The 26,331-nt window shown below is 48.5% G+C and overlaps 1 protein-coding gene across 2 annotated transcripts in view; it reads right to left on the bottom strand.

The window, feature by feature from the left end:
• Positions 1 to 25,718, bottom strand: part of dgkzb (diacylglycerol kinase, zeta b) — a 39,670-nt gene extending 13,952 nt beyond the window's left edge. For both annotated transcript variants that reach the window (XM_031751778.2, XM_031751777.2), the window contains exons 1-10: positions 25,049 to 25,718; positions 3,002 to 3,110; positions 2,293 to 2,388; positions 1,505 to 1,582; positions 1,369 to 1,425; positions 1,225 to 1,293; positions 739 to 810; positions 452 to 568; positions 290 to 364; positions 50 to 151 (exon numbers count right to left, since the gene is read on the bottom strand). In XM_031751778.2, coding sequence (XP_031607638.1) covers positions 50 to 151; positions 290 to 364; positions 452 to 568; positions 739 to 810; positions 1,225 to 1,293; positions 1,369 to 1,425; positions 1,505 to 1,582; positions 2,293 to 2,388; positions 3,002 to 3,110; positions 25,049 to 25,239 — 966 coding nt within the window. In that variant the 5' untranslated portion in view covers positions 25,240 to 25,718. The remainder of the gene's footprint in view (positions 1 to 49; positions 152 to 289; positions 365 to 451; positions 569 to 738; positions 811 to 1,224; positions 1,294 to 1,368; positions 1,426 to 1,504; positions 1,583 to 2,292; positions 2,389 to 3,001; positions 3,111 to 25,048) is intronic.
• Between the last annotated feature and the right edge of the window lie 613 nt (positions 25,719 to 26,331).

Genomic DNA, 26,331 nt, shown 5'->3' with positions numbered 1-26,331 from the left:
TATTCTGAGCGTTTTCCTACTTCTGTGAGTGATTGGAGGATGACCGTACCTGGTTCCCACCGCTCTTTGGGTTCACAAACACCAGCAGAGGCTTCATGAGCTGAGAGGGGAGGGGCTTCACCAGGAAGGGCTTCCAGCGGCCATCTTGGACCTGAGAACCAAAAGAAAGGTTAAAGCGTGAGCACCAACGCCGTGAACAGACGTGACCCTCAGAGCCCTCAGTCTGACCTCTAACAGCTTAAACCAATCAGCTGTCAGGATCAAAACAATGATGATGTCACTTCCTCACCTCTCCGCCCTTCTTGCTCGCCTTGTTGCACTTCAGTGACGTCCTCTTCTTCTTCTTACTGGACTTCAGCGACGACTGCAGACAGGACAAAGACATCAGTGCGTGTGTGTGTGTGTGTGTGTGTGTGTGTGTGTGTATGTATGTGTGTGTGTGCGTGTGTACCTGTGGCCTGCGGACCCTGATGATCCAGGTGGGCGGGACGATGACTGCGGCGTGAGCGCCCAGAGAGCAGCACTCCTCGATCTGCTGCAGCATGAAGCATGTCACCTTGTTGTGATACTGAAACACAAACAGGAAGTCAGCTGACTGTGGCGGGAAACAGGCAGGAAGTCACCTGAGAGCTTCATCCAGCACCTGCACGATCGTCGGGTCAGACTGGGACGGTCGGTTTGGCTCGTCGGCCTTTCTCAGTGAACTTTGAACCTGAACAGATTAAAGCGAGCACTCACCGCCTGTTTGCACCACGAGCAGCTGATGGCGACGATCTCTTTGCTGTGGAAGGCAAACTTCTGCTGAAAGCCCTGTGGGTGAGACAGGACTCAGGTTAACTTCAGCACACCTGCATCTCGTCTTCAGCCTGTGTAGTCTTCATCGCTCACGCTGCTCCGTTCTTATAAGTCGTCATTTATTCGTTTTTGCCTCTGTTACCTCAAACACGAGTCGCACTCAGCTCCAAAGCTTCTGACATCAGTTTGAAATAAGACGCTCCTCTAAACCAAGGTGTTAAACATAAGGCCAGGGGGCCAGCATTGGCCCAGCAAAGACTCCAACTCGGTCAGCTGGACGGTTTTGGGGAACACCCCACATTCGTTCATACTACACCAACGTAATGAAGGATCAAATAAACAGTTTTCTCATCGCCTTCTTGGCTCTCTGTTTGTTCGTTTTTCAACTTAAACAACAAAAACGTCGTTTGACGGCGAGCGGACGCTCACCTTCCCACACTGTCGACACTTGCCCGCCTGGCGCCTCCGGTGGACCCAGTGGTGCCGGACGACGTTGGACTGAAAGACAACAGCTGGTTAACAGAACTCGTCTCTGCACAGCATTCAGGCTTTAATGAATCTGCTCTCACTGACCTCTCGAACGGCTCGACATCCGGGTTCCCTGAACGACGGCTTGCACCTGAAATTAATCTGAAGACAGGAGAAACGTGAGGAGAGGAAACAGGAAACACCCGAGGGCGTAAATCCAAAGCGGCGCCTCTGCTTTTACCTTCTCCAGCTGCTCCAAGCACACGGTGTGCACTGAGATCTTACACCCGGCGCATTTCTTCCTCCCTTTGTCTGTTTGCTGCAGACAAACATCAGATTTACTCATCGGCACGGCACGGCTGGCAGCCTTAGCCCAATTTCCCTCGGGATGAATAAAGTATGATCAATCAATCAATCAATCATTTAAATCTGAAAGCTGTAATGAATGATTTACAGATGAATGAGCTGAAACCAGCAGAGCCTGTGCTTTGTGCTTTTAGTTCTTTATAGAGCTAAAAGAGAGAAAACTGCTGGACAGCCTCACTTTATCATATCAATCATGATCCAGTTACTCAAAAAACTCCCACAGACGTCGTGCTGAGCAGCTTCATGAGGGAATTAATCTGTGTTTCATTTTTCAGGATGTTTTCTAGTAAATGACAGTAGACAGAAGGTGCCAAATGTGGCAGTCCTGCAGCTTTCCTCAACATCATCCTCTCAGCCCTTCAAACTCCAAATCAGTTCAATTCAGTTTTATTCAGCATCAAATCACAGATACAGTCGCCTCAATGCGCTTTATTTTGTAAGGTAGACCCTACAAAACCCAACAATCATATGACCCCCTGTGAGCAAGCACTTTGGCGACAGTGGGAAGGAAAAACACCCTTTTAACAGGAAGAAACCTCCGACAGAGAGGGGCGGGGCCATCTGCCGCGACCGGTTGGGGTGAGAGAGGGAAGACGATTTGTTAAACACAAACTGGCGTCATCAATAAGGAAAAGCGCTTTCCCTGGCAGTGGGCGGACTCACCAGAGACTTGGCGATGCAGTACTGCTCTCCAACATAGCAGAAGTCTCCGGAGACACTGGTCTCAAACCAGATGTGGTCGCCGTACTGGGCGTTATCCTGCGACAGAAACACAGCAGCTTCAAAGGTGAAAACCAGCGCAGCAGGACAGATGTGCACAGCGACATGTTCCTCGTAACGAGCTACGGCGGGGAAGACGGATCGATCCCTGCTGGATGTGCAGGTCTGCTCACAGAGAAATGAACGGTGTGGTTTTATTTAAAGGAGAGAGACAGAAAATCAACCTAAAGGTTATACAGCTACATATCCTGGGTCCCACAGATTGTAATTCATGTGCACAGTGCCAATCAGCCAATCACAGATGCTCATCATGTGCGTGCTGCACACCTGCACGAGGCTGGAATAAACTATGAGACCGTCAGCAGGAAGCTCGGGGAGCGATATTCAGAATATAAACCATGAGTCTCTGTCTCGGTCTGTAGCTCCATGAGGTGAGGATGATGATGATTAAGGTGGTGGATCACTCCTCCCGTGTAGCGTTGGGGTGATCCACCACCTTTATCATCATCATCCTCACCTTATGGAGCCAGGGTTAGATTAGGGTTAAATTTGTTCAGATCAATAAATTTATTGTGTCCGGACCAGAAGAAACGCGTCGTTTTGAAGGAACCGTTTAAATCTGTGTGGAGAGCGAGCTGATGAGGCGACTCACGCTCCAGTCGACGGTGCTGCTCAGCTCCTGCGGCGACTCGCTCAGACTGGACGTCGACACGTTGGCCGGAGTCCCGGCGTGCTGCGCACCCGACTTCGAGATGGCTTTCCTGCAAAGACAAGAGACCAGGAGAACTTTGAAGGAGCGGCTCTGCTTCCAGAGACAGTGTTAATAAAGTGTTCACACGATTTCATACAAGAGAGCGCTCAGAGCACAGCAATGCTGGAGGAGGAGCCACACCGCTGGAGGAGGAGCCACGCCTCCTCTGGGCTGTTTGGGTTTGATATGTTCATAAACACACGGCGGCTGTATCCATGTGAGTGACGTCTGATCTGAAATCACTGTGAGACTTTCAAGGTAGATTATCTGTGGCTCCAGGGGTAAAGACCCACTGGCTAAATGAGGCCACACCCACACTTTCATCATAAATGATATTTCCTGTTAGCTGAAACTAACGGTGCAGGTTTCTGGACTCTGATTGGACAACACTGAGACAACACACACACACACAGGATGGAGGATGTTTGCGTTTATTTCATGACTTATTAATGACACAGACCGAATTCACGCCTCCATCACGTCGCAGAGTGTCGGACTACCTGCCATGCCTCAGAAGCCCCGCCCTCGCCTCGAATGCACCTTTTACATTTCATTACCCTCATTGTTATTCCACAGAGGTGAAAAATCTGAGGCTGGACAAACATTAACCACAACATTTCTAACTGTTAAATGTAGCAGGCGTCTGCAGGTCTATGGCTTTATGACAGAAATGGAGCAAGCAGAGACTTTTATTTTGGAGGGCTGACATTCTTGTACCTGTGCAGGTACGGTGCACTCCCACAGCTTTCATTGCTAACAGAGAAGTTTTACGTTAGAGCAGATCACCGATCAGTTTTTGTGTGTTTTATTATTTGTTATTATTTTTCTAAAAAGTGTGTGTGTATTTGATATTTATTGCGGTTATCTGCGGCGCCCTGACAGGAAGCTTCTCGCTCTGCTGAGCCGGGTTACGTACAGCAGGAAGGCGCTCCAGCTCTCCAGGCAGGAGTCATGGCCGCGGGGCCCCAGCGGGCTCAGAGCGCCGGCACCCCGGTAGAAGCCCGGGTGGTTGAGGTAATACACCGAGGTCTTGCGGCTAGGCAACGGCGGGCCTCTTCCAGGCCAGGGGCTCCCAGCTTTGGAGATGGTGGAGATCCTTCTCCTCTTCCTTTGGGTGGAGGTGCGGCAGCAGCCGTAGGGGGAGCAGTCTACCGTAAACACCTGAGAGGAATTCCTCCGGAGGCAACGTGGTGCCCGGATCAGTGGGCGGGACGGCGACTGCAACAGGGGAGTGTTTTTCATCACCTCCAGTGTGGCAGAGGAGGACACGGACGGGCTGGAGGCTCGGGAGAAGTGAGGAACAGGGGAGCAGGTGTTCTCCTCCTCCTCCTCAGCCAACTGCTCCGCCTCTGACAGCTGGCTGGCTTCTGATTGGCTGTCGTCAGTGGTGGAGAAATGGCTGCTGTTGTCGTCGCCATCTGAGAGGAGGCTGCTGGCTTGTGAAAATCTCCTCCTGTTGTTGGCGCCGCTGATCACCTCCACCTGCTGTTCTTCAGCCAGCGGCCCCGCTGCCACACACTCTTCCTCCTCGTCTTCCTCAGCCATCTGGATCAGGCTGGCAAGCAGCATGGACGGCCCCAGCAGGTGGGTGTCGATGGTCCGCAACTTTCCCACCTTTCTCCGGCAAACGACGAACCTCGGGTTGAGGTTGGGCGTGGTAGTGCTGGAGCGCCTGCGAGCGTGCCCCGCCCACCTGCTGCGTGAGTCCGTCTTTGCCAGACGCCCCCCACCAGCACACAGCGACCCTGACGGTGGCTGGACGCTGGAGCGACGCCGCTGGGCTAGAGCAGTGGAAGGCATCCCGACGGTGGACCTCCGGCGGGCTTTGCTGGTGGGCACGGCGACACTGGGCCTCCGCTGGTGGCAGGATTTGGAACCCACGTCCTCCTGCAGAGCGGCGTCCTTCCTCTTAAAGTGACGGCGGAAAAAAGTGTCCATTATGGACACTGTGATGATGCCGAGGTCTGAGAGGCTTCTCGGTGGCTGTTGGATGTAAAGAGCAGTTAGCATGAAGTGCAGAGCGGTCTGGACTACGAGAGGAAAGGCGCTGCGTTAGCTACAGGGTCGTGCAAACGCTTCAGGAAGTGACAGAAAATAAAGACAGGTCGTTTTTTACCAAATAAAGTCAAAGTCAAAGTGGAGCTCAGACTCATCAGGCAGGAGGAGCCCCCATCGCTGTTAGGCAGCTTCATCTTCATCACATGCAGCATCTAGACCTCTGGGTGGTGAGGCCGACATCCAGAGGGCGTGGACACCCCGGCGCCATCTTCTCTGGATGACTGCAGTGTGTCGCATTTCTTGGTCGGAGCTGTGGTTGTGTTTTCTGCATCTCGATCTGGAACATGATGAGCTGGCACCAGTCGATGCTTTCTGAGAACGAGCTCACATTCAAACGTTACGTAGCATCCTTGGGTGACGCGCAGCGTCCTCGTCCTCGGTCGGTCAGATCAATCATCCTTATCTTCTTTTACAAACTAGAAGATGTTAGCTTTCACACCAACAAGCTTACATGCATCTGCCACGTGAACCCCGATAACCCCTCACGGGTCACCGGGCAGATTAGGCTAGGTTAGGTTAGCGTTATGTTTTAGCTGCATGACTTTTATATATTTGTTAATAAAATTTTTTTGCTCAAAGCTTTTCGGTTTGGCGGCAGACGTCTCTACATCAGACTTGAGTCAGGTTGTCAGTGATGAGTGTTACAGCGTACCGACTGAAATGTTTCCTAATTACACAAATGACATTTCACCTGACCTTTGGAAAGGCCTCGTTAACGAGCCGACAGGCTAAGTTTAACCCCGTGAATCTTCTGTGATCATCTTCTTGGTAGGGATGTGTTATGATGACACTGGGTTGATGACAATCCTGACTGATTTTTCTTTCTCCTGTTCAAACATCAAGGACTGATGGATGGTTTCCTCCCATATTCATCAGTGATTCTGGTTTGGTGTTGCAGGAGCAGGGGATCGAACTCCGACCGACCCGAGTGTGGCTGTTTTGGGCTTCTGCTGCAGGATGAGTCTGAGGCCTCCTGCAGTGTTCAGTGATTTAGAAGAACCCGAGCAGCCACACTGCCTGAAGCCTTTGCACAGACCGGCTGCTGGACCATCCGGCTATGAATGACATTCACACAAATATCCATCTGCACATGAAAACTCAGGCGCTAATTTTCTGGAAGCTTTCCAGTCTGCTGACCAATCACAGGTGACCATGTAGACCACAACATCTTCGTCCCGCAGGGCTCAATTCTAGGGCCTCTGAATTTTTCATTGCATTTACAGCCTTTGGGAACCGTCCTCCGAAGGCATGGAATATCATTCCATTGTTATGCTGACGGCTGCCAGATTTATTTGCCTCTGAAGCAGAGAGATGCTCTCTCTATTAAACCACTTCCTACATGTCCAGAAGATATAAAAACTTGGATGGCCCTAAACTTTTCAAAATTCAAGCAAAACTGAGGTGATTGTGTTTGGTCGTAGTGGACCTTGTGATTCCTCCTCTATTGATTTGGGACCCCTGGCAGAATATTTTAAACTTGTTACTAACTTGGGTTTTAAGGTGGACAGTGATTTTAAATTGGACCCTCAAATTGGGGCTACTGTCAAGTCCAGTTTTTATCATTTAAGGCACTGGGCAAAGGTAAGACCTATTTCAACCAGGCCGCATTTTGAAACAGGACTCCATGCTTTTACTTCATCTCGTTTGGATTACTATAATACTCTCTCGTCTGCTGCTGCACATTACTCCCATCCTGGCTTCACTCCATTGGCTGCCTGCATATCTTAGAGTTTGACTTTAAAGGCTTAAACAGTCTTGCCCCCACCTTCACCCCCATGTTTCTCAGGGCAGCTGACGAGCTGCTAACCTGCCCCTGCACATCAGAGAGGTCCCTTCATTGTCAGGGCTCTAGAGTGCGACTAATTTGACCAAATTTTTCAATGGTGCGACTAAGGAAAATCTTTGGTTGCACTGTTCGGGTAACAAAAAAAAAAAAAAAAAAAAAATCTCTGCAACTCTCCGTGTGGCCAACAACAGCCACACATTATGCCCCTATCGTGGACTAAACCAATCAGAGATAGTCAGGGGCGGGACCTCTCTGATTGGCCGTGGTCCAGTTGAAAGTGCAGGTGGAAGAGAGAGGTGAGTAGCTTGAATAAAGCGATATCGATTCATTAAATCCTGAATTGACTTTTAAATATAACTGTGTTTTGCCAGAAACGCCAGATTCTCAGATTAAAGCTCACAAAACTATTTCAACAACCACCAAACAGCAAATGAGAGCAGGCACACGGACTCCACACAAAGACGTAAACACAGAGCGGACCCGACGCATCAGAATCAGCTTTGTCTTTCTCGGCTTTCTCACCCCACGGCCCGAACACGGACACGCTGTCGGAGCTCAGCGATTCTGATGCGTCGGGTCCGCGCTGTGTTTCCGTCTTTTTTGCGCTGATTCTGAGCTGCAGGTTTTGTCTCTCCAAACAAAATTTGCCGAGCCAGCAGCAAAAGAAGCAGCAAACTGCGCTTCACATGTGATCAATGTCGTCATGAATTCCCTCTGACTTTTGCTGTTTTGCTTCCTCCACGATAAAAATCACACTTCATACACAGCTCTCTGTGTGTACTTCAAGAACAGTTTCCCGTCTCAAATCTCTGTTTTCTGCATTATTCATTGGCTTATTACCCACCAGTCTACCGTTGTTTACAGCGCTGTCGGCCGCTGTCTTTTTCTTTTCTTTTTTTTTTTTTTTTACTTAAATGTCCTCGGACAAGAAAGCCTAATTTCTGCTGTTCAATACTGAAGAAATTTAAACTTTTTAAAATTATGCAAAATTGCAGAATATTTTTAAGGTTATCTGCTCTAAAAAGCATGCAGGCCAGGAAAATCTGCTTCATGTTTTTCTGAGTTTTATTCTCAGTTACTTTGACACAAAGGCCTCTGCTGTGATGCTCACACCTCTGATGAAGTCTCACATGTATCAGTGCTGATAAATGATCAGAATTATAATATTTCTGACTGTCTGAGGCTAAATTGAATCGAATCAAATGGATTATAGAAATCAGTGATGATACCCAGTCATAGTGAGCAGCCTAGGCCCGACAAAAGTGGATGTAGCTGTGGGTAATAAGAGAAGATTAAAAGAGTGTGATGATTCAGTTTAACATTGTCTACAGTATTGCCAAAGAGTACCAACGCACTTTAAGCACAAGATTGTTAGTTAATCATTTACAAATCAATATTGTCTGTATAGACTGCAATTTCCCCCCCAAAAAAGCGCACATGTAAAACTGCGGTGTTGAGCAATGCGGTTGAAAAATTTGAGTGACCGGTGCAACTGTGGCAAAAAGTTAGTCTAGAGCCCTGATTGTCCATTTTTAAAGCATGTATTAAAACCCATTTTTATTCCTTGGCTTTTGAGCCAGTGTGACTCTGACTTTCCTGCTTTAATTTAATCTAATGTGCTGATTTGATTGTTTGTGGTTACTGTTTTTCGTTTGTCGTGTCAGGTGTACAGCAGCTAGGGAGTTTTCTGAAAGTTCTTAGAAATAAATTGCCTGCTAAGCTGAATATCCACTTTTATCATCTTATTTCAAATCTGTAAACTATCTGCCTCGATATCTGCAGTCCAGGTGAGAAAAATAAGCCCCGAGCAATCACGGGGCTGCATTTCCTCACCAGTGATGACGAGAACAGAGGACGATGAGCTGCTGGAGAGGGTCACACTGACGTAGACACAGCAAGAACAGATAAACAGGAAGAGGATGCACTGAAATCCATAAAATCTGCAACAACAACAACACCTCCTCTCAGACCAGCCCCTCGCTCAGCTGGTGATGGCGGTCCTGGATCATGACCCACGGTGGCGAGGAGAATCAGGACCGCCTGCACCCACAGCAGCACTTGTGTGTGTTCAGGATGTCAGGCCTGTGTGTGCGCTGTCATAGGATCAGCAACATTTCTGAAACGGCCCCGGCTCCTCATCACAAACGCTGCTGTGACAGCAGGAAATGCACAGGTGAGGCAGATTTCCTGCCCCCGGCTCCATTTAGTGGCTCTGCAGGCTTTCACGGGCCGCGCGGTCACACCGCTCATTTGTCTGACTCACCTGAATGCATCGAAATCAAAACTAGGCCTCGGTCTGCGTCACACCAAACACCGGCCTCTGATGGGACCGCCCTGTGCCAGCTGTGTGGAGATGAGCTCGGGTTACCCCCCCCCCTCCCAGCCTGACCCGCCAGGACCAGAGCAGCATGAATTATAAACGAGGCAGAGAGGGAGTGTGGGCTTTTCACCACAGGGAGCTGCACGACAACAGGAAGCTGTCATCGCCACTGTGACACACACAACAGCAGTAATTACCGCCACAACTACCCGCTGGCTTCTCGACCCGTAAACAAAAATAATAGAGCGGTAATTAGACGTGACGCCAACCTCGCTGTCAGCAGACGGTGCTTTTACTGCAGAGAGCAGACGTTCAGGTTTTACTTTCTACACGGTTTAAAAAAGCCACACTTTTAAAATCAGGAGGAGGAGGAGGAGCCACACTACAACAGGAAGCTGCAGTGCCTCTGATGTCCAGCAGAGGCAGCCTCCACAGACTGCCATGTTTAACATGTTTAGAGCCCGATGCTAAGGCTTCATAACACCTGTGCATGGCGAGAAGTCACCGGTTTAAACTGTTTCTTTAGGTGGTCTAAGTGGTGCAGAGCCACCAGGAGGCGCTTTTTTAGCCTCCTCAGGGCAGAAAAAGGTTTGAAGTATAAAAATGTTCATACCAGTTCGTCCTTTCTGTAATTACCCTGTGCAAACTTTAAACTCACCACCAGGGGGCAGAGTTTTACGCCTCCCTATACTCTGACTTTAAATACCTGAAACTTTACTGAAACACGTGCAGCGTGGCTCTGCATGCTGCGTGGCACAAGACAGTAAAAAAGGTGTGTAGCCTCAGGTGAAGGTGGGGCTTATCTCTGATTGGTCCCTGAGAGTGTTTACATCACCGGGTCACATTCTGCCGGAGGATAAAAATAAGGAGACTGGTTTCTTGTACTGATCCTGACGCATGCGCTGTGCAGACGTGTGAGACCCTCCGTCTGCAGCAGAGCCTGAAGTAACCGCATCCACGACTCCGCTCGCATGTTGGAGCTCGTACTCGAGTATTCGATCACCTGTTGCTGCCTCGGTGTCACGTTACCTGTGTGATGTAAACTGACTGGGTCACCTGACCGCTCAGACAGGTAACAGGTGAGGCAGCGCAGTGAAAGTGAGGAGGTGTTTCTATAAATAGACGAGTTTATCCGCTGCTGTCAGTCAACAGCAACAGAAACAGAAAGCAGCTTCCAGTAACCAAAACCTGATGCATGATAAGAAGCTGACAAAGACAAAGACAAAGGTTTTCAGCTGTCGCGCTTCAGCTGCTCGTCGGTGTCAAACATCCCGTGGAGGCGTGCCATAACCAACACAGACTGTATATAGAAGATGGACGGACACATCCTGACATCGGGCTTTGTGTTGGTATTTGTTTGTTGCCATGCTGGTTTTTCTGAACACTCTTTTTTTCCCCAGTTTCTTTATACTGTTGCATCTGGATGATGTCACAGAGAGGGGCAGCCAATCACAAGAAAGGGGGACAGAGTCGACCTGAAAGGCTGCATAAAACAAAGCAGAGCTGCTCTGCTTGTCTGAGGATGGAAAGGGCCACTTTGAAGCTGTTGCTGTCATTGCTCATGAGCACACGTCTCAGTGATGTAATCTGAACCGTTTAATCTCAATAAAGGTTTTATAAATAAAGTTTAATCTCTGTGTTTGCTATAAATGGAACCTGTATGTGTGTGGGCCCGAAGTCCCGTTTGCTCTGCGTGTCCAAACTGAGAATAACCGCAGAGCAGGCAGCCTGGTCTGTCGCAGAGCAAACACCAGTAATCACGGGCATGTCGCCGCCACAGGTGACATCACGCAGGTAACATCAAACAGGTGACTCAGAGTCCTGCGAACATTCTCTCCACTGTCCAGCAGGGAGCGAGTCTCTGAGAAGATGAGCCAGTATCTGAGGATCGTCACCGAGCTCATGACCTTGCAGAGGTCAGAGGTCAGGTCAGGTTTTGCAGCCGTGTGACCATAGTCGACGTTAGACATGTGATCCTGGGGGCTCAGAGGAGTAAGAGACCGTTTGGTGATGACGCAGTGACCGCCGGTTGATAGAGAAAAATGTTTGTTCTCTGATTGGTCAGTGAGTGGCTGCTGGGGGACACCGGTCACCGGTTCCCGTAGTTTTCCTGGAAGACGCCAACTTGTTTTCAAATGCTCACCGTTTTCTTTGAGCATTAGTGAAACCATGGAAACAGAGACCGTTTCCTGTTTCTGTCGCACTTTTTCAACTTTGGCCAATCCTTCCTGCAAAGTGTCCTTTAAATAGAAATCCGTCCTGTTACGTCACAACGTGCACGTTTGAGAATATCGCCTCTCTGTGACATCACACAGATCCTACAGTGGAAAAAAAACAAGTGTGCAAAGCAGCCCGGGCTCTCAGCTGTTAGACACTTTGGTGTGAAGGTACAGCGCCGGGTCAGCAGACAAACAGCAGATACACCTGAGAGCAGAGCAGAAGCAGCAATAAAAACACCTGCTGAAGCAAACAGGAGCCTAACGAGTGTAATCTGCCACTGATTTAACGGCACACACAGATGAGGTGGTCCAGCAGCTTAACACACAACTAAACCAGCTTCTTCACAGCCACAAAAACACGAGCTAAAGCGAAAGCACAGACGGCGACAGGCGAGTTCAGTTCGATACAACCTGAGAGGAGGCGTCAGGCGGTCCTGCAGGGATGAAGAGGAGAGACACACTGACAGGCAGAGCGAGGAAGGAGGCACTAAGCTGCTGCTGCCGCTGCTTTAAAATAAACCAGCAGATAAATCTGATCTGAGAGCAGCCTCACACCGGCCCGCGCTGCAGGACGGGCCGAGCGGCTGATCCCGGGCCGGCTCGCCCGGGAGGTGCCGCTCAGGCGTCCTTTTGTGATCACCTGGAGATGAATGGAGCCGCCGGCCCCACTCCAACATCCCAGAATACTCTTCATTAACACTTCAAGGCCCGGCCGCTGCTGCATTATGGATCCAATTAAAAAAAAGAAAAACAGGAAGCTGGGCCGCATGTTAATTTGTCCAAACATGCACTGAGCGTGCTCCTCTTTGTCTTCATTGTAAACCCCAGTCCTGCCGCCGCTGCTAATTAGATGATGAGATGTCGTCAAATAATCAGCTTCTCTTGCTTTTGTCGTTTCTATGCCGTGAGCAGCATGGCAACCGGAGCGATGTCATTTTATTAAAAGTCAGATTTAAAATATACCTGCAAACACACTTTCAGACCATGTGACTCCCCGCAGCTGTCACATGACCTCCTGATGAAGGGACCGCTGCACGAAAAAACATAATACTGCAAACTTTAAATTATTGTGCATCAGGCTGTAAACATGTTTATGGGGACTGACTCACTGCTACCTCTGCTGGACATCAGAGGAACTGCAGCGTGTGAGCCTTTTGTTCATTTAAACTTTGAGTCATCGGCATTATTCCGTCCTCCAGAGCTGATTTATCAGCCTGGAACGTCCCATCACGCAGAACAGATCTGCCCTGACGAGGCTTGTGGCGTTTGACGCGTTCCCGTCCTGCGAGCGCTCCTGACATCCTCCCCGCTGCTGCGCTTACATAAGCAGACCTGAAACCTGGAAGAGGCTTAAAAGATCAGCGCCTCCTGCCGCGGCCGGATCATCGACCTGCTCGCTCAGCAGATTACTGCCAGCACTGAGCTCCTCCACCGTCTTCCTCTCCTTTAAAGCCATCGCTGCATCAGATCCTTCCAGCCGCAGCTCTGAAACTAACAGCTGATCAAAGTCCTCTACAAGCGGCCAGAAACAGTAAAACACGCATATATGAATAAATCACGCTGTCTGTTTAAGAAACAGAAGCATGTAGAAACAATGCCTTTCTACTTTGTACTTGAATAGTTTCTCTGGTGGTTCCAACATGTGGCCTGCAGCCGCCCAGTGGGCTGTGAAGGTACTGCAGGTGGGCCACTTCTACGGTGGCCCTGAAGTGCAAACCACAAAAACAAATCACAAAACGCACAACAAATTGAAAAGCGCAAAAACAAATTGAAAAGCGCAAAAACAAATTGAAAAGCGCAACAACAAAAACCAAACCGGAAGAGGTAGGTACCAATGCTGCAACAACAGGCATCACTGATTGGATGATGGATCCGGTAGCCTTTTGAACCGGAAGTTGTTCTGTTCGGAAGTTTGGTGACTGCTCTACCAACTTTTTCCACAACTTGGACAAAACATGTTGGCTGTATCCCAATTCAGGGTCTGCAGCCTTAAAGGCTGCATTTTAAGGCCGATTACGTCACAGCGGCGCGAAGGCTGTCCCAATTCAAAGGCTGCTCGAAATGCGGCCCTCAAATTCGACCTTCATTTCCTGAATTTTAAGGCTGTGGCGGTGTAGACTTCGTGGCCCAACATATCCCACAATTTATAGCGCGCAGTCACTGTGGATAATTTTGCCGCAGACGGCAGAAGCGTAGCGACGAAGAGTAAACTGTTAAACGTAAGTACTGAATATGATGTCACTTTTTATGTGCAAATGTTTAATAATGAGGAACATTAAAACATTACTGTTGGCCACATGTCGGCAAAGTTATTTGCCATTAGCGATGTTTGTACTTTCAGTGTTTACTTTGTTTTAAAGCATTTAAAATATAATAATACAATAGTTGACCTTAATCTTACAGAGAATGTGATGATTTTATGGATAATTAAAGTCAGTCATATATCTACAAACACAACAAGCTGAAAGTCAGTGATGCTGCTCGGTTTGCAGTCCTGAATATGACGGCACAAGCAGGATTCACTGCACTGTTAATGTTAGCTATGTTATATTGCTGCCTCTGTTCGGTGGTGTCGAGCCAAACGGACTTTAACGTGTGTTTGAACGAGCTGACGGTTCACTCGTTAAGCTGAAAGAAAGATGCTTTAATCACAGGAGTCACACATGTGTCCACTGGACCATCTGGGAACTCTTCTTGTTTAGCACTCGTAATAACACAAACACTAAATCCTCCTTCTCTTGTGCTGTTTTGTAGCAGTGTGTACACCTGAGACTGTCACCTGTCTGTCTGTCCTGCACTCTCTCTCTGTTTCTTTCTCTCTGATTGTGGAATAAAAGTATGAACATGTATTTATAAGTTACACTTGTGTTTGAATCCTGCAGCTTATCACACATTTGATTTCCATGTGTGACAACTGCAAGTGTCCAGAGTGAGGACAGACTGAGGGACCCACTGCTGCACATCATCTGTGAGGCTTTGCACCCCTGATGATCCACCAGGACAAACTCAGCAGTGTGTGAGGAAGAGGAGGAGGAAGAGCCAGCAGCAGCTGACAGATGGAGAGAATAGACAGACTGTTCCCTGTTTGTGAAGGACTGCTAGGAAAGTTTAACATAACTAATTGTCTGTCCTGAATCAGTCTTATTAGGTAATGTTCAAATAATGTTATCATCCCAGTGTTTTCAGTGTGGGAGAAAGTACTCAGGGCCTTCAAGTTACACACTATGAAAGGCAGCAACAAGTTTAATATTCAGAAACCTAAAGTATGTATCAGCAGCAGAATGGAGCTAAAAATAAATGTTTGTTTCAGTTCTATGAAGCTTTGAGTATTTTGGATTAGTAGCACTGCTGTGTTTGTTGCATCATATTGCTGTAATTGTTTATATGCTTTATATATTCTGAGCTAAGTTGATCTATAGTGTTACATCATATTCTATAAGGATGTTATGTGTTTGTAGACTTTCTGCCCAGTTTGACCCATTTAGCAGAAGTCAGCCTGTTTAAGGCTCTGATATCTATTCTGTATGACTTAAAGCAGTTATGACATGGTCTGATTTTCTCACCCAATAAAGGAATATTTCATATATCAGTCTGATCTTCATTCTATCAGAAACAGTTTTCACAGCTCGTACATTTGCTTTTTACACATATATGTAAGCATTGAGCCAAATTTAGTAATGCCAACATACTGAAAGAACAATATTTGTCTCTTATATATAATACATCTGTATATACACTGTCAAAGATATTTGTCTTTGAGTGAAGATTTAAGGTGATAGGACTTATAAATAACTGCAACTTGAATCTTTACTGAAGCTCAGTATTAGACACAGAGTTCACTCACATGAATTTCACTCACATGTGCTGTACCAGTGTACCTGCACATGTGATGTGACAATAGAAGTGATTTGATTTGAGAGTTCAAACTCACTGCTGTAATAACTTATAATGATTAATATAATAACTATAATATTGGCCATATCATATTTACACTGACTTTAGTCTCATGAACAACATTAGCTAATTGTTATTTACTAGCTAATCTTAAATGACTGTTCAGTACAGATATGAAGGCCAACAATCATATTTTACAGTCCTGTGGTCTCAGCCTCAGAAACGTATTAAATCACACAAAGCTCGTGTAGAAACAAACACACGAACAAAATATGTTCTCCTTCATTTCCGTCAAAGCTGTATGAAACGTTTCCAGCGGTTGGTGTTATGGTTGCTAGGCAACCTGGGCAGCGCGACGGAGGCTAGACCGTCCCATTTCACAAGCCTCGCACTTCCGGCCTTAGCGTTTTTAAGCACGCGCCCCCTTGAGGATCGTTGAGGCTGCGTGCTTTAAGGCTGCAGACCCTGAATTGGGATACAGCCGTTGACTGCTCTTTCTCATAACCACGTTCGGCAGAACAACTTCCGGTTCAAAAGGCTACCGGATCCATCATCCAATCAGTGATGCCTGTTGTTGCAGCATTGGTACCTACCTCTTCCGGTTTGGTTTTTGTTTTTGCGTTTTGTGATTTGTTTTTGCGCTTTTCAATTTGTTTTTGCGCTTTTCAATTTGTTTTTGCGTTTTCTGATTTGTTGTTGCGCTTTTCAATTTGTTGTGCATTTTGTGATTTGTTTTTGTGGTTTGCACTTCAGGGCCACCGTATACTTCTAATAAATTAATAAAAACTGAATTTTTATATTGTAATTTAGTTCAAATATTTACATAAAAACAAAGAAACAGACATAATTAAACTAAGACATGCGAGTTAAAAAAGTTAACCTGCATTTCTGACGTGTTTTAGTCCCTTTGAGTTTTCTCATTGTAAGGATTAACAATGATTAAAAGCTTCAGCTGTAAGTGGTTAAAGTGATGATCAGAGCTGGAATGAAAGGCTTCAGCTGGGCTTCAAAAGATGTTCTAACTGCAGAAATGATCAGCCGTGCAGCACATCAGTGCCTGAACAGGGCAGACACAGGTCTGCAGTAACAGATTGCAACCTCATTGCGTCCGATTCGTCCTTTAAAGCCGCTTTCTGTCATCACCCAGTGCAAACATTAAACTCACCACCAGGGGGCAGATTTTAGAAAGGTGCAGCTGCTTTAAACTTTACTGAAAGGCTTCCAGCGTGCTAGAAAAACAGGTGTGTAGCTTCAGGTAATGCCAGGCTTATCTCTGATTGGTCACAGGATCGTTTGTGTTCTGCTGGAGCTCGGACATAAAGCGGAGGATAAAAAAGTGTTTCCTGTATTGATCTGATGGTGTGCACGAGAGGAGGCTCCTGTCTTCCTCTTTAATCCTTTACTCCTCCGTATCAGATTCCCTTTAAATAATGCCGGCGTCCGGCTTCAGGAGCGCCGGCTGCTCCGCTTTCACAGTGAGGGAAACTGAGCCCGGGCACGGCGAGAGTGAGCGATTAGCTTTCAGAGCGAGAAGACGGTGAGTAAACTAATTATGTGAGCAGTAAATACACAGTCACACAAATCAGATCCATAACTGCATCAGTGCAGCTCCCTCTCACCCGGGAAACACTGCTTCTTCTCTCCTCCGTCAGCTCAGGAGCCACGACACTGTGCTGCCATCTTGTGGTGTGAACAGGTATGTATCTGACCCCACGGCCGATTAAACAACCCCAGGTAACCCCTGGTAACGAGAGGTAACGTGAGGTAACGTGAGGTAACGCGCTCACCTGCCTGCAGAAGCGCGGCTGAAGTGAGGACGTGAGAGTTTGAGCTCATTGGCTGCGTCGCCCTCCTGGACCCGACTATTTATAGAAACAGGGCAGCAACAGGCAAAGATAGCAAGGAAATGGGTCTGTGTAATCCCTGGGTCCACTCACACTCTCTCACACACACACTCACACTCTCTCTCATCCACACACACGCACACACACACACATGCACGCACACACACGCACACACACACACTCACACTCTCTCTCTCATCCACACACACGCACACACACGCACACACACACACACACTCACTCACACTCTCTCTCATCCACACACACACACACACACACACACACACACACACACACACACACACACACACACACTCACTCACACTCTCTCTCATCCACACACACACACGCACACACACACGCACACACACACACACACTCACACTCTCTCTCATCCACACACACACACACACACACACACACACACACACACTCACACTCTCTCTCATCCACACACACACACACACACACACACACACACACACACTCACTCACACTCTCTCTCATCCACACACACACACGCACACACACACACACACACACACACACACACACACACACTCACACTCTCTCTCTCATCCACACACACGCACACACACGCACACACACACACACACACTCACACTCTCTCTCATCCACACACACACACACACGCACACAAACACATACACACACGCACACACACACACACACTCTCTGTAAGAGTCTTACCATTTAAAATGGTTTCAGTAGGGAAAGCTTTTACTCTGAAGGGGGACGGCCGAGGTTTGTGGTCGGCGCCGCTCTTTGTAAGTCGGCATTAGTCAGCATCTTCCATGCAAACCACGGGCAACCGCAGCAACTGGCTCACAACCAAAGCAATGACAGCAAGGTTTCTGGTGCAGCACGCTCTTTGTGACCAGCAACACTCAGCACCTGAGCCACGGCGCGTGGCATGTGCAGAGGAGGCCTCGGGTAAGGACGCCCATTATCAGGCAGCAACAGCCCCGATGTTCACGAGTCCTAAAAATCATCAAAACTGCAGAGGACGGACGTGACGACGCACTTCGTCACAAGCAGAGACACGTGTGACCTCTGACCTCAGAAGTCTTTCCCAATGATAAAAGTCTCAGAGAATCTGACCTGAGCCCTAAAAATGAGCATCCACTGCACGTAACCCTGGCTCTGTGAGGAAGCAGAGCCAGGGTTATATTTTCATCAGCCTAATTCTGGTTTCATGTTTTGCCACCTGACTTTCTACAGCCCGTCTTTGCCTGTGCTTAATGTTTTGTCACCCTGGCAGGACTGCTTTGTTGTGAGTCGAGTTTATCTAATCTGGTCTGTGGACAGTGGAACGATAAGGCCGGCAGCCTGATCCGAGTCGCGTGCTTCCTGTTCTTCTGGTTTTCCAGATAAGCCTGATTCCTAAAAATCCTCACACACGCGTGCAGATATTTTCCAAATGTGTGGAAAGTTTTTGAGCGTGAGCAGAAAACTCCCACAGAAACACACCTGAGCCGGTGTGAACAGGCGACATATTTGTCTCCTCAAACAAAAGGCCGACATCGGCCTGAGGTGTTGAGGCTTTCCGCCCGGCCGTGACACCCGACACCCGGACGGAGCGCCGAGTGTGGCTGCGGCAGGATGGTCTGTCCGCTGCTGCTCGCGGTGTCAGCGTGAGGTGCAGGACGTGACACCGACTTACAATAAATACTGCATAGACGTGAAGAGCCAGACGTGCTTGAATGAACCATCAGAGATCAGTCTCAGCGTGACATCATCCTGACGATGATGTTTGATCTGTTTCTGACGATGCACTGGAGGAAGCGTCGCAGAGTGCATTCTGTGTAAACTTTCAGGGCTCGTCAGCAGGTGAGAGCACTTCGCTCCCACACTGCAGGCCTACTTGTTGTTCCTACAGTATTTAAGTGTAGAAAGGAGGCGGAGCCTTCAGCTCTCAGGCCCCTCCAGCCTTGAGGTGACTGCTGCTGTGATCTGGTGCAGTATGAATAAAGTTGACTGAACAGCGTGTTTTAGCCTTTGAATGTGCAGGGCGTGTGATGTCGTGGCGGCTGCTCTGCATTCCTGTCATATTCTCCACCCACAGCAGAACGTCTCACCTTTAGTCTCATGTTCTATTTTTATCCTGGCTTTGTGACGTTGTCTGTAAAGTTTGGGTTCAATAACCTTTACGATGTGGAGCGTTCCTGACCACAGCTTTGGTTTCACCTGTTGGGGCGGAGTCTAATTACTGATAATAATCTGGCATCTTGAGGTAGAGGCTTTCAGTTGTGGCGTTACGCCGTGAGGCGTGTCTTTGCCGTGTTTCCCCTTTAGTTTCTTTGCCCATTAGCCGTGTCTGTTCTCACTGATTACTGTCACCTGTCCAGCTTTTGCTCGCCACAGTAAAGGTGTTTAGTCTGTTGTGTATGAATCCCTTGGTCTACATTTTGGCTCCTGTTCATCATCATCATCATCATCATCATCGTCATCGTCATGGCAGCAGTGACCTGTCTCAGGCCACAAACAGCTGATGAGGTATGTGGAGGATGACAGACGTCCTAACTGGTTTGTGTCCAGAGTACCAACCCACTTTTGTTCTCGTCCAATCAGATCAGAGGAAGCGATCTGAACCTGGCAGACTGAACTCAGGGCAACAGAAACATCTTGGCTGCTTTCAGCAGTGGGAAAACACATGCAACATTTGCCCCCGCCTTCGTCTGTGATATCACAGCAGGTGTTTTCCATGATCTGTCAGCAATGAAAGGGGGGGGGGGTGATGTCACAGGTGAGGGAGTGGCCTCAGTGAAACCGGATAGGAGGCACCTGAGAAGCACAGAGGGAAGCGGCAGCAGCAGTGTCTGGGGTTAGGTCTGAGTTAAAGTTAGGACCCAGCTAACCTTCATCATCAGCTTTATTAAACATGTCTGAACCCAACCGCACACACTGCATCATCATCATCATCATCACTGATTTAAGATCTCACACTGAAGTCGATGGAAGCGTTCCTGTTATGTTGTCCACAGCTTTGACAGCAGCAGACTGTGGAGTTTTGAAAAAATGAAACGATTACATTTAGACACTGATGTGGAGCTGTCAGTCTGAGCTCCAAAATGAGACCACTGATATTGATCACAGACTCCACCCTCCCTCCTCTGCACATGCTCAGACCAGCCACGAACATCTGAGCACCTTCAGCTCCTCTCATTCAGCCTGTGTTGTTGGGAGGATGCTGCTTATATATAAATATGTTATGAGCTGGATTGGCTCAAACTGTAATCATGTTTTGGTAAATACATGATTACAGTTTGAGCCAGTTTGGTAATGGTAAATACAGGCCATTTACCATTTTTCCCCAGAGGTCAGTGTGTTTGATATAAAGTCCAAATCAAAGTCTTTAAAGGCAAAATAAAGCACAGATGAAGGTGTGACGGCCGCAGTGTGCTTTGTTTTATAGCACGCACCAATCCTAACGCTCGTCTTTACGACCATACGACGGAGAACAAACACGCTCGTAAAGTCCTTTATTTCCCTGGTTTGCTGACGCCAGTGGATCACATCCTATAAAGTGCCGTGACCTTTGACATTTCCCTGTCACACACAGCTCAGGAGAGTCCAGACTTCCAAATGGAGCCCGTCCAAACTGGGAGCTGGACTTGAAGATATTACACATGCGTTAAGTTTTCCAACTGCACGCAGGTGTGCACGCTGAACCGTCAGCCGTCACCACTCCTGTGATTGAATGACTGAAGCTTCAGGAAAGCGTGAGCTAAAACTAAGGCGCCTCTGCTGTGAGGGAATCAGGGCGCTGAGGTCCTCTCTAAGAAGTGTACCAACAACACGAAGCTACACCCTGTGGAGGAAACCCTCCCGAGTCTGTGAGTGGATTACTGCTTTCACCCAGACGTGACTGAGCACGCATCTGCAGCCGAACACGCTGGGCGAAGCATGAAGGTCGACATGCTCACACACTGAAGACGGGAAAGCGCTGCTGGTGTCACCGATCCACGCCGTACTGCGGCGAGGCTCATCGTGCTGCCCGGCAGGAATCCAACCACCAACCTCTCAGTCAGCACAGACCTGCAGCGTTATGTAACGGCTAACAAAGAGCAAGAATCCATCAAACTGCAGGGAAGCTCTCAGAGCTCAAACAGCTTCCACAGGTCCAGCCAATCAGATCTCCTCCCAGCACAGGCTCTGCAGAGCGTGCTCCACCTCTGAGGTGGGGGTTTGGAAGAAGGTGCGTTTCCTGCTCAAACCTGAGCAGGCGGACGTCCCAGCAGGGGACAGCAAGCTGATGGAGCTCCGGTTTTCTGTGTCAGGTGGAGACCTGCTCCACAGTCACCAGGGTGGATGAGCTTAGAGGGTGGAGGAGTATTTTCCTCCACACATCTAAATAGTGAGCTGTGTGGCTGCCAGAGGCCGGATGGAGGCGCCACGCTGCGGTTGTTTATTTGCTTTTGTGCATTTTAGACTCTTCTTACATTTTCAACAAGAGAAGAAAAATCACAGTGGCGTCCTTTAAAGCCCTTGGCTGCTTTCAGAGAGGAGGAGGAGGAAGAGGAGTGCTCCACCTCCTCCTCTCCGCTCTATCCTCAGAGAGCTGCAGATTGAATCCTCTCCTCCTCCTGTGCAGTGAAACACTCCCACCAGGCCCTAAAAATGACCTGTTTTAATTAATTTCTCTGCCAATCCATTAATAGCAGCTATAATTAGAGGACCGTGGGAGATCACTGGGAGATTAAACGGACCACCTGACTGAACTTAAATCTGCACTTGTTACCTTTTTATTCACAGGCGAGCGGATCCAGCTCGCCGTCCAGCTCTTTCACTTCAAAATAAAAGCCCCCGAGCCCGCTGGAATGAAGACGCCTGTAATTCCCTCCTTTTATTTGGTGTCTCGCTGTGTGACTATGAGTTCTGTCCGACTTCATCTCAGTGAAAACGGAGACGCTCTGACTAACACGCACGCTCCGCGTTACTCAGAGCTCACAGCCCATCGAAGAGGAAGTCTGACGGCTGGAAACATCCACGTGATGCATGTCCTCGATGTGTCGCGGGAGGTAAGGCGACGCGGGTCGCTGACGAGCCTGATTCATTGTTATTAAAAATACAGCAGCGAGCACTTCCTGTTAAAACTATCCGACACCTAAATCACATTCAAACATAGCAAAGACAAAAAAATCTGTGCAAATATATATATATATATATATATGCTAAGTCAGCCTACCGCAGACATGAGCAAGACAGATAAATATGAAGGCATGCCGGCTCGGACGTCGCCCGGATCAACAAGGTCCGCGTCAGGTGTTGAGGAACCAGGGCACCCTGACGACAAGTGGGCTACTGGAACAAGAAGGCATCGGTGGGCAAGAGCTACTCTAACGGAGCACAAGAACAAAACTACAGAAATGAACGCGTGTCTGTTAGTACACTCCTCCGATAAAATGTTTTAAATATAACATAAAAAAGCTGATCTGAGATCAGAATCACTCGGCTGTTGATTTGAAGATAAACAAGATCCCGAGGGTGAAAAACCAAAACCGAGGCATCAGAGTCCAACGTCAAAGATCAGTCACTGATCAGAATAATCCTTCTTTGTATGATCCTGAGTTCATCCTGTCTGAAACCAGCTGTTCTGGATCCTCCCACTTTAAAGGCCACTTGACTTAGATGACCATATTAGGGGTCTCTCTGTGATATCACAGACACCCGAGAGTAGGAAGAGTATATTATTGTGTGTACAGGAAATAGACTACGCCCACTTTAAGCATGTGACAACAGTATTTCCTGTCTAATAAGACTCACAGGTGTCAGCTGCCGCACATACAAACAAATGACACGAGCTTCCTGCGCCGCTCCTCCTCGCCTTCACCTGTTAGCTCTCAGCCTGTAGAGGAGACTCTGAGAGCAGAACAGGTTCACCGAGTCAAAGCAAGCAAAAACACATTTTAAAGGATGGAAACCTTCAAAGTACAGCTCTGTGTTACAGGCATACCTAAACCTGTAACAGCGTATGAAGTAGAAAAGTACGAAGACACGCTTATTTTGACTTTGACTCGTCAGCCCTTATCAAGATTAAATGAACGTTTTGATCCAACCTGCTGAAACTCTGCGGGAGAATTTTTCTACCAATCAAGTTTACTTAAAAATGAGAGACAAAGAAAAAAAGAAGTGACAGAAGAAAATGATGAAACTGCATCGGCTGAGTTTCACTATCGTTTCTGAGCTCGTAGCTGCTGCTTTACATGCTTAAAACCACAAGAAACAGTCAAATTGTGAAGGGACTCTGGCAGCAGAGTCTTTACTTCGAGCCGCTGCGTGACGCCTCGCTTCCTGTGCAGAGGCGTGAACAGCAGCAGGTTAGGAGCTCTTAATGAATCGACACTCATTTCTCTAATCGGTGAATCATCATGCCGTCTGAAACCCCGCAGCAACATCTGGCCAAGCGCCACGGCTCGCTGCTGCCACCATGGTGAAAACCACAAAAACAGAGAAAATACGAAGGGACTCTGGAGTGGGACTGCAGATGATTAGTACTGTTTTCCACTGAGAATCTGAATTACATGCTATGTTTATAAATCCATATTTACAGCCTGATAGACGAACGGCCTGCAGCTGTTACAGATCGGCTTTTATTTTAACACCTCCTCCTCCAGCATCATCACATTTCCATTAAATGTGACCACAAACGGCTCAGTCAATGAAAAAAACCCAAAGATTTGGACTCTGGCTGTTTTGATCCAGCCCACAGAGAGCACGCCGTTCACACCAGAAACCATTAAACCCGTAATTTCAGACATTTAAGACTGTGTTTTTCATTTAGCCTGGTAATAAGGCCAGCGTCAGGAGCTGGCTTTTATTTTGAAAGGACTCTTCTTGGTCATTTGAACCCACTTTGTCACATCAGCTCACGGCCATCGCCGGCCATTTGCACAGACATGAAACCGTAGAAGCGAGGCCTCGCCGATACGAAGAGCGGTTCCTTCAGTTCAGAGCTCATCTGTCAGCTGAGAACATCTGGATGAGCTCTGAATGAATGAGAGCCAAGGGAAACAGCTCGGCGTGGACATCGCTGACGGGATTTTGCGTGTCTTCTTGTGCACCTACGGCGCTTTCAGTACCAAAGTGAATACGTGTGGAAATCTCTGAGGGAGGTGTTCTCCAGATTTTCATCCGTTCCTGCGCTTCAGTCAAACTTCAGAAAGTGAGAATCTCAATGAATGAACTCTAAAACATCCACCAATGAACTGTTTTTAAAACTGCTCAGATATGAAGGGAGGTTTGTCCTGAATCGGTGCTGAAAGGTTTTATATAACACTCGTGCGGAGAAGCTGCACAAATCTGAAATGTGTTTAATCCAACGCGCTCGCTTTAATCACAAACGAGCATTTCTAACTGAGACCTTACGATTTATGAAAAAACTGCAGACTGAGCTGGTTAATTGACTAATCTGTGATTTCCTCTGTTATCAATGCTGATATCGATCAGAGATGTGTCAGCGTGGGAGCTGGCGAAAGACGAAACCTGAAAAGCAAAGACGAGCCAGAGAATCCCGACTCCAGCGTCAGTTGGCATGAGTGGAAGCGTCGGGGGTCAAAGTGCAGGCTTTCTGCTGACCGATCGACCTTTACGCGTCTAAACTGTCGACACAAACACAATCTGCGAGCGATCGTGACACCGAGCCCGCACACGGGGTCATAAAAAGCTGCATTACCACCATCAGTTTACTCTGTCCGTGCGCTCTGATTGGCTCCCCATGTGTCACAGATAAAGTTTGACTGTTTAAAAGAAAACTTGCTGCTGACCCGGAGGTGCACGCGTGGAGCAGCGGGAGGAGACACTCACCTCCTCCTGCAGAAGATCCTCAGACCTGTGAAGGTCCTGCTGTTGTGCTGGCAGGGGGGGGGCGGGGGAGCCCGGGGGAGCTCTGCGTTCGAGGCGGAGGACGTGGAGGTGGACTCCTCTCCTCCATCCTGCAGCGGAGCGTGCTGCTCCTCCTCCTCCTCCTCCTGCGGCGGTGGTGGCTGCTCCTCCATGCTCACGCTCAGTGCTGCTCTGGGATCAGCTCCGAGCTGCCGCCGGCCATCGCCACAGCCACTTAACTTTCCACGCGCAACTTTCCACCCTCACAAACACAGGAAGTGCTTCAGCTGCAGACCTCCGCACGTCTCCTCTCAGCAGCAGGAAGCAAAGATCGACGCTTCTCTTTGTGACAGGAGGAGGGAGGTGGAGGAGCAGGAGGCAGAGGAGGTGGGGGCAGCTTCACTCTAAACTGGCTTCCTTCCTCCTCTTAACCCTCTCAGCCCGAGGAAGCCTGTCTGCGCTCCTCTGAGCACAGCTCCATTTCCAGGAAGTTTGACAGAGAAACAAACGCTTCAGTGTGGAAGGAGCTCCTCCTCCCTTCTCTCCTTCTCTCCTTCTCGCTCTCCTCCCTCTCTGCTGACCAGCTGCTGCTCCCGTTCCTCTCCTCGGAGTCGCGTCTCTGCTCTCTTCTCTTTACTTTTTATCTCAGCTCTGTGGTTCTCCCTCTCCTTTTCTTTTGTCCCACCCACTCCCCAGCTGCCTGCCTCTGATTGGCTGAGGGCAGAGAGGTGAGTGCTTTTGCCACCTGCTGGCACTTCAGCCACTGTACAGCTGTTTAAAAGAGAGAGAGGAAATGAACTCATTTTCTCCTCTCCAGCAGCAGCAGCTGAGGGCCGGGCTCACTCCTCCTCCTCCTCCTTCAGTTGTAGCTGAAACAGAGAGAGGTCCGAGAAGCAGCCGGCAGGTCTGAGGAGTCCAACATGAACACGGTGCGATCAGCTTTTGCTGCCTCTCACTTGGATCACATGTCTGCAGCTGCTCTCGGCAGCGCTGCCCTCCCACATATAGGTTTTACATAAAGATTGCGAAGCAGCCCACACCGAGAGGAGAGGCGCGAGCGAGAGCGTACCGCAGTGAAGCGGAGGTCGCACGGCCACGGCAAGGCCCACGCACAGATCTTCACCACGTGCACGCGGCGGCTTCGTCCCCTGGGTTCCCGCTCCGAGGTAGAACTGCAGGATGAGCCGGGTTATTTTTGACAGCCAATTAAAGCGGAGGTGCAGCGGGCAGGAGGACGGCTGCCGAGAGTAAAAAAAGGTCTCATC

Source organism: Oreochromis aureus, linkage group 7 (genome assembly GCF_013358895.1).
Source record: "Oreochromis aureus strain Israel breed Guangdong linkage group 7, ZZ_aureus, whole genome shotgun sequence".
Lineage (NCBI taxonomy): Eukaryota > Metazoa > Chordata > Actinopteri > Cichliformes > Cichlidae > Oreochromis > Oreochromis aureus.
The sequence above is the reverse complement of the archived record's forward strand: the minus strand, read 5'-3'. Positions and strand labels throughout refer to the sequence as shown.